This window comes from Triticum dicoccoides, chromosome 6B (assembly GCF_002162155.2).
Source record: "Triticum dicoccoides isolate Atlit2015 ecotype Zavitan chromosome 6B, WEW_v2.0, whole genome shotgun sequence".
Lineage (NCBI taxonomy): Eukaryota > Viridiplantae > Streptophyta > Magnoliopsida > Poales > Poaceae > Triticum > Triticum dicoccoides.
In genome coordinates, this window is record NC_041391.1 from 374,411,135 (window position 1) to 374,419,241 (window position 8,107).

Here is an 8,107-nt window from a genome sequence, read left to right on the forward strand (position 1 = left end):
CATAGAGCAAAGCGACGCTTTAGACTGATCTGAAGCTAATGGGCAGTAGGAATGTAGGATAGATAACCATAGTAAGATACTGATTAATAGACACAACAAACTAGACTAAAGTACTGGACTACTATTAGAATAGCACTAAAACGTCCACATAACAGCAGCATAGCAAAAGGCTTCAGGCTGGCCAACTTCCTCATCTCTCAACTCTCAACTGTCATCTCCAAGTCTCAATAACCGTCATCAAACTCATCCATGGTGGCATTGGTGTTGTCTTCACCATCTTAGTCATCATTGGTTGGATCTTCATCATCATTGCTCACATCATCATCATCCTGCACATAGTCTGAATCATCCTCCTCTTCATTGCGGCTGGGGTTACATGAGTTATGCTCTTGCTCCAAGTCCTCTTCCCAATCTTCTTCAAGCAATGTTGGACGTGTTGCTGTAGGTCTTTTGCACTGTCTTTTAAACTGTACATGGACAGCTGAAGGCCCCCTTTGAAGTGTAGTACCTGTCCTAGGAAGATTGCGACCTTGAAGGTTCGTGGATGCACCAACAGCCACGTCAACATCCTCCCATGAGATGTCATCAGGACACCCACGAGCACCTTGAGGTAGTGGTATTGTTGGGTCAACGCACTCATTGCCCCAATCAAAATCCTCATACACCAAAGGGTCAAAGCTTGTGTCTCCTGCCTTCTCACGCCTCTTTTGAAACCTATGCATCATCTTGTGGTTATATGAAACAAAAACACAATCATTCAACCTTTTCCACTGCAGCCTGTTCCTTTTCTTCGTATGGATCTACAAACAGCGGAAGAAAATGAGTAAATGGCTTGCTGTAAGCACCATTGGAAAGCACAAAGAGATTTCTTTACTCACAAATTCAAAGGTGCTCCAATTCCTCTCACACCCGGAAGATGATGCACAAAGGCTGACAATGCGTTTCGCAAATCTTTGTATCTCAATGGCCTGACCACCATATGAACACCACCATTCAACTAAAGTGATGAAAGGAAACAGTCAAAAACATATGAACTTATGAAGAGTAAATATGCTGAAATCAACATGCTGCAATTAACAACTTACGAGGGCCCTTTTTCTCAATATTTTCAGTTGCCAACCCATTAGAAAAGACTCCTCGATGGTTCTCGTAGAGCACAGCTTGTTGATCGATCTTGCTCCGAATATTGGCATCAAGCACCGTTTTTGCAAGCACATCATTAAAGCAGCTCCTTAGCTCCCCAACTAAGGCATCGTCATTCCTCTTTACAATAGGGAAAAACTTTCCTGGGTTCAAATAAAGAGCAGCCCCATACAATGGATGATTCATTTGAGTCTCCCAACGGTTCTCAACAATGCCCAATATCTTCTTGAGCAAAGGTTGCTTATTTTGTTGGGGGAAGCTTTGATTGATCCTCTCCTTTGCATAAAGCATAAGTGCTGTAATCTCTGGCATGGCAGGCTTCTCATCACCATCCGCTACCCTAAGCACTCGAAGAAGCGGTGTTGAAGCTCTAAGGCAATCCTCAATTGAATGCCACCACTCAGCTGAGAGCACAATGTCTTGCACATTTAATCCAGCTTGTGTTTTTGCCACTTTGCTTCCAACCCATGTTGCACATGTAAACATACTCCTCAAAGCTGCCTTGTGGTTGAGCAAACTCTTTAATGTAAAGAAGCTGTGGCAAAACGAGTGGCTGCGGGTCTCACAAGATCTAGCCCTTTTGTCATCTTCCTCATTAGACTAAGAATTCTTCCATGCCTATAGATGAAAGTTGTGACACGTCTAGCCCGTGCAATAGGCTTCTTGAATGCCTTCAGCTTTCCTATGTCTTCCAGCATTAGATCCAAGCAATGACATGCACAAGGACTCCAATATAGTGTAGGGAACCTCAACTCTAGAAGGTGGCCTGCTGCCTTGTAGTTGGCACCATTGTCGGTGACAACTTGCACAACATTTTCTTTCCCAATTTCCATAATTCTCTTCTCCAGCAGATCAGCAATCATTTGAGCACTGTGTGATTCACTTGAGGCATCAATCGACTCCAAGAAGACGGTGCCCTCTGGACTGTTAACAAGGAAGTTGATCAAATGGCGTCCCCTTTTATCTGACCAGCCATCCGACATGAGTGTGCATCCAAATTGTTTCCATGCTGCCTCATGTTGCTTCCTCAAAGTAGTAGTTTCCTTGACACAAGCATTAAGCAATGGCTCTCTCAGCTCATAGGCACTAGGAGGCTTGTGACCTGAACCATATTGACAAGCGGCTTCAATTGCAATCTCAAATTGTCTACTACTTGCAGCATTGAATGAAATGCCACACTCATAGAAGAACAATGCCCACTCGATATTCACATATTCTCTCTCTTCTTTAGTCTTTGTGCTGGACTCCATGGTGCTTTGAGAACACCCAGAGCGTCTTCCATCTACAAGCTCCTCAGGTGTTCTTCGCAGCATGGCAACAATTGGCTTTGAATTGTTGTTGGAAGCAACAGCAGACTTACCTCTTCCTTGCATCTTGGCAACAAATGCTCTCTTGTTCCTCTTGGCTGCTGTCCCTGAGCTTGGCTTGGTAATGGGGACATTTGTTCCATCTTCATTCACCTCCACAACATCATTATTGTTGTCATCATCATCTACTCCCTTGTTCCTCCTGTTTTGCTCCAAATATGCTGCCATCTCTCTCCTGATTTCAGTGGTAGCCTTAGGACAGCGAATGGCATCTCCACCACAGCCAGAAAGATGCTCCTTGTGCCTCTTGATTCCATTCACCAGTGAGCACATCATGCATCAGGAGCTATTATTCTAATCCATCCACTAAGTAGGAAGCAACTAGCCAAGCACTATAAGAGAGGCAGCAGCAGCACCTAACAGCAAGCAAAGGAGTTGTGCATAGCATAACACATAACAGAGCAAGAAAAGCAGATCTGAGCATGGAAGAAAGAGCATATAACATAGGGAGGGGAAGGGGGAGAAGAGAGGGTAGGAGCCATACCTTGTGGTGTGCCAGAGGAGGAGGAGAGGAGCTGCAGCCGGAGAGGAGGAGGGGGAGGAGGTGTGGCCGGAGAGGAGGAAGCTGGTCCAGATCTGGAGAGGGAGCTGCTGCTAGAGGAGAGAGGAGAGAACCAGAGGAGTGGTGGGGGAGGAGCAGGAGCTGCACGTCTGGTCCCTCTTTTCCCTCCTGTTACTATTCACATGTGAGCCCAGTTTCCTGCCCTTTTGTTCCTGCCCAGCCCAGTTTTCCCGCCTAAAAACTGTGTTCCCCTGCCTGGCATGTCTAAAGCGTCCTGTATGTGCTAAAGCGCCCTCCAGGACGCCTAAGCAGACGTTTCAGACGCTCTAAACTCTTAAGGCGGACGCCTTAGACACAGAGCTAAAGCGAGTTGGACGCCTTGAGCCTCGAGGGCGCTCTGACGCTAAAGCGTCGCTTAAGCGACGCTTTAGGGACGCTTTACAAACAGAGGCGAAGACCAATTTCTCACAGAAGTACCTCGTTGTCCCTCTAATGCTTCCCCTAGGCCAAAGCGAGGCATTTTACCTCAGCGCTTATAAGCAAGCTAAAGCGTACACTCCAGACTGTTTTGTTGTTAATGCCAATAATAAAGATTAAAGATACATTTTCTGGAATGACAAATTTTCTTCCCGCCGTTCTTGTTATCAGGACCGGGCCTCATTCCTTGTGATGTATTCCAAGGTTGAAGGTTGACACAACATAGCTGTGATGATTCTGTCAAATGGCATGGTAGGAGTTGAAGCAACAGCCGCCATCAAAATAAAGACTTAAAGAAACTTATCAAGTAACATGCGGGAGTTGCGAAAGGACATAGCAGGAGGGGGAGGAGACGGAACTCATTGCTGTCGTGGTACATGCTATGCCACACTCCACATTTCTTGGAGGACTTGGGAGCGCCATGAGCAAGTATTGCAAGATAAAGAGCAGACGAATCCTGTGGCAGCTCTGCACTTGTGCAGATGCGACTCTGGGAGAGAGCTAGGCAGCTCTATCTCCCTCTTTTGGCTACCGCATTCTAGCTGTAGACTCCCTTCTATGTGGCACTTTCCATGTTTGTTTGGCCGTGAATTTCTTCTGAAAATCTTGTTTTATTCCCTTTTCCATCTTTCCATTCCGAGGCTTGCAGAAAAATGGCAACCCAGTGCACATAGCTCCTGCTTGCCAGGGCCGGCTCTAGGATTTTGGGGGCCCAGAGCGAAACTACAACTCGAGGCCCTTTAGTATAAAAACATCACTATAGTAATCAATATGCATATGTATCCAATAAAAACTTTAATGCACCAAAATCAACATTTATGTCAAATAATTTATTGATATTATCGCAAAGTTTTCTTTTAAATGTTTTGATCCATAAACAACGACTATTGCCAACTCATCAATCGAAGTACCGGTGTTACTCTTGATATTTTTCGTCAATAGCTTCTCAATGTGTTTCTATCAAGTCATCCACACAGTGTTTTCTTTTTCTATTATGCACATGTAATAACACAGTGCTAAATTTAAATAAAAAGATGCACCAAAAGTTTGTAAGCTATGCATAGTGTATGTGAAGATAAATTACTTAATTACCAATACTCATATGAATATAGACAATAATAAATTAGTAATACTGTATACCTCCGGTCGGTCGATCTTTGTTGATGATCAAGCATCGGGAGATGACGCGATGTTGATCGATGGAAGAAGGCGCTCGGTGATGTGCATGTCCATCTAGCGCCTGAAGAGTGGAGACTGGAGAACGGAGTTCATCGGTGTGCGTACTATGGCCTGACGACAGCGTGACTCGCCTCACGATAGAGGCTCGAGATTAAGGATTGTCGTGACCCGTGATCGGAAGGATATGTGCGATCACAACTTCTCGTGATCGGACGTTGTTTATTCCTTCCTGGGCTACCTATGTCGCAGCGTCTGGGTGGGAATGGGATGCATATGCATGCGAACGTTGCTGTCAACTAGTACATGGCCCGTTCCTCATGGCCACAGGCATTTGCGTCCAGCGTTCTTGCTTCCCTTGGCCTGTAGGTCATGGGCTATATACGTACGTGGCAGGTCCCCTTGGATTTTGGGGGCCCTGGGCGGCCGCCCCCCTTCCCCTCCCAGGCCCGGCCCTGCCCGCTTGCGCAGGGTCCAGGGAAGGGTCCGACCACTTTGGGTCTTTTGTACCCAAAGTTCTGAAAAAAATGCTCTTCACTATCTTTACATGTGTTCGCACACGATCATGTCACCGTGTACCTCCAACACCGAGGGTGATGCACCGCAGGTCACGTCAAAGAAAACTAAATATGTTATGACCTCTTTGATTTCCAGGATTTTAATGTCGTAGGAATAGGAAAACCATAGGATTGCAATGTCATGCCCATTTGAATCCTACATGATTTTTTTTGTTTGATTGCATCACACAAAGGATTCTTTCCAAGTGGTTTGAATGGATGCTAAAATTCCTATGGAATGGTACAAAGGAATTCTTAGGAAAAAATCCTATAGGATTCAATCCTATGTCTCAAACGCCCAACATAGGAAAAATACCTAACGGTTCGAATCCTTCAAATACCTATGGAAATCCTTATAATCAAAGAGACCCTTAATAATGACGGTAGACTAGCTATTGGCGGTACTTGAAATTTATTTTTCTCTGCCAAAGGTGCTTGTAATCTTAATAATCAGAAACCATCATAATAATCTTCATACCTAGCCATGTTATCTCATTTGTTTTCTTTGTTGGCCCGTAACTGCTGCGTATCTTGCTAGGCCTTGTTTGAGAAAAAAAAAGCAAATCAATATATAGCTTCTACTGATTAAGATATTGGGCAGGTGTGTACACCAGATGATGCTTGTAGAATTGGCAAAATAGGTGAGCTTTTTGTGTACGAGAACTTCGGGCGCGTTCCAGTTGAATCTGTTAGTGCTGGTGACATTTGTGCTGTATGTGGAATCAATGATATCATGGTTGGTGCTCTTCATGTTCATTCCTATATTTAGTATATATTTACCCTTATAACATGTTCTGAATTTTTTTGTTTAAACTTTGCAGATTGGGGAAACTATAGCTGATAAAGTTTCTGGAACAGCGTTGCCCACTATCAAAATTGAGGAACCAACAGTTAGAATGTCTTTCTCCATCAACACTTCACCTTTTGTTGGAAAAGAGGTGTCTCAAAAGTTAACTTTAACTTACAACATTGTATCCCTACTTTTTAGGATCTTCTGCTGGAATAAAAAGATATTTGAAAACTGGCTAAGAGAATCTTAATTATAACGCTTTTGGTCCAAATGAGAGTAATGCTTGTACTGCACATTGTATGCCCATGTAGGTAAGCTAAATAGAAGTAGTACTACGCTTTCCTGAAACTGAGATGCTTAGGAAGTTGAAGTCAGTGTATTGCACGGATGTAAAGCTTTACTCCATTGTGTTCCAATGTGGTGGAAAATGATCCATTAATTATTAAAGCTCTTCTGTCAAGAATGGCCTATTCTAATTCAATAGTTTACAGTAAATTACTGTAGTTGAGTTTCTTCTTTCTTAGTGCTGAAACTATGTCTCTCTTTGGCTTTATCCCAGGGGAAATTTGTCACTAGCCGAAATCTTCGTGATAGGCTATATCGTGAGCTTGAAAGGAACTTGGCTATGAAAGTAGAAGATGGGGAAACTGCTGATACATTTCTTGTTAGTGGCAGAGGCACACTGCACCTCACCATATTGATAGAGAACATGTAAGAACTTCTAACCTTTCGACATTATCAGCCACTTGGTATGTTCTCTAATTTTGGTATTCTCTTTAATAATTGCTTACAGGAGGAGGGAAGGATATGAGTTTATGATTGGACCTCCAAAGGTCATAAACAAGACAGTAAATGGGAAGCTATTGGAGCCATATGAGGTATTTCCCTCCCTAAATGACAAAACTGAAATTTTGTATATTTTTGATTTGATAGGTATGTCCCCATGCGTTGCCACGGGAGCCGAATTTTTTTAATGTATAAAGGCTAGGTCTGTGTTAAGGTGGAAGGGGGCGTAATTCCACCTTATATGGCATGGGGCAGGAAGGAAGCACCAAGGGTTAGAATTTTGATTTTGGCACCATTATAATTTGGTAGCCTAGGTCATGCATGCTAAGTAAATTAATGTGATTGAGCGGCGTACGGGAAGGTGTGGTAAAATATGGCGTGGAATTGAGCGGCGTAATTCAATGTTATTGCGAAAGGTAAGTCAATTAAGGTGGAGTTGATGTAGTGCTGCAAAAGGCAAGTAAATTAATGTGATTGAGTGGCGTACTGGGAAGGTGCGGCCAAATATGACGTAGTGAAAAAAACGTCTGGATGAAAAAAATAAGTGGAGGGATGTGGTGGGAGGAGTGGAACCGGTTGACGAAGAGTTCTGCCTCGCAGGAAAAGGAATGCTACTTATTTTTTAAGTAGTAGAGATAGAGAGGTTCTGGGAGTGCCTAAACTTGCGCTCGATGGACACCCCCACAGAGGTGCTGCCCACACAGTGTTGTTGTACAGTCCCATGAAGCACATGCTCACAAAGCTTGGCTGCCTCCTCGGCGACCTCCGCGCCAACACCCCGCTGCAATGCTGCGTCTGGCTCGTGGCCACAACCAGGTACCAGGCCTACAATATAAGAGGCCCCGGGTAACAATGTATCGAAGAGATAAGGCCTCTAGGTTATATGAAGCATACATATAACACAAACCGATGGGTACACAGTGCCTATACACTAAGGGCCTGTTTGGTTGCCTGTATCCAGCCCAACCAGGCCCTGGCGGTGCAAAATTGGCCCGTTTGGTTGCTTGGGCTGCATTAGTTTCCTGGCCCACACGAACCATAAAGCAATCTTGGGCTAGGTCGAGCGGGAACGGCCAAATCGGCCGTTTTTTCCAGAGCCACGTGTGGCTCTCGCCTGCATGCCTGGGGAAGTGTAGGAGATGGATGGGAAGTCCCACCCCTCTCGCCTCACCGCCCAAATGCATTCACACCTCACTCTTTCACCACCCCTTTGGTGTCTCCGATGAGTTCTCCACCTCCACGACGCCCCACACCCATTCCCGCCGGCCCCGAGAACCGCAACCACTGGATCGACGGCTTGCCCGACGGG

The 8,107-nt window shown here is 44.8% G+C and overlaps 1 protein-coding gene across 2 annotated transcripts in view; it reads left to right on the plus strand.

Annotated features, from left to right (window-relative positions):
* LOC119324177 (putative elongation factor TypA-like SVR3, chloroplastic) overlaps window positions 1-8,107 on the plus strand; it is a 34,260-nt gene that overhangs the window by 7,210 nt on the left and 18,943 nt on the right. For both annotated transcript variants that reach the window (XM_037597941.1, XM_037597942.1), the window contains exons 7-10: window positions 5,824-5,958; window positions 6,044-6,160; window positions 6,572-6,723; window positions 6,806-6,890. In XM_037597941.1, coding sequence (XP_037453838.1) covers window positions 5,824-5,958; window positions 6,044-6,160; window positions 6,572-6,723; window positions 6,806-6,890 — 489 coding nt within the window. The remainder of the gene's footprint in view (window positions 1-5,823; window positions 5,959-6,043; window positions 6,161-6,571; window positions 6,724-6,805; window positions 6,891-8,107) is intronic.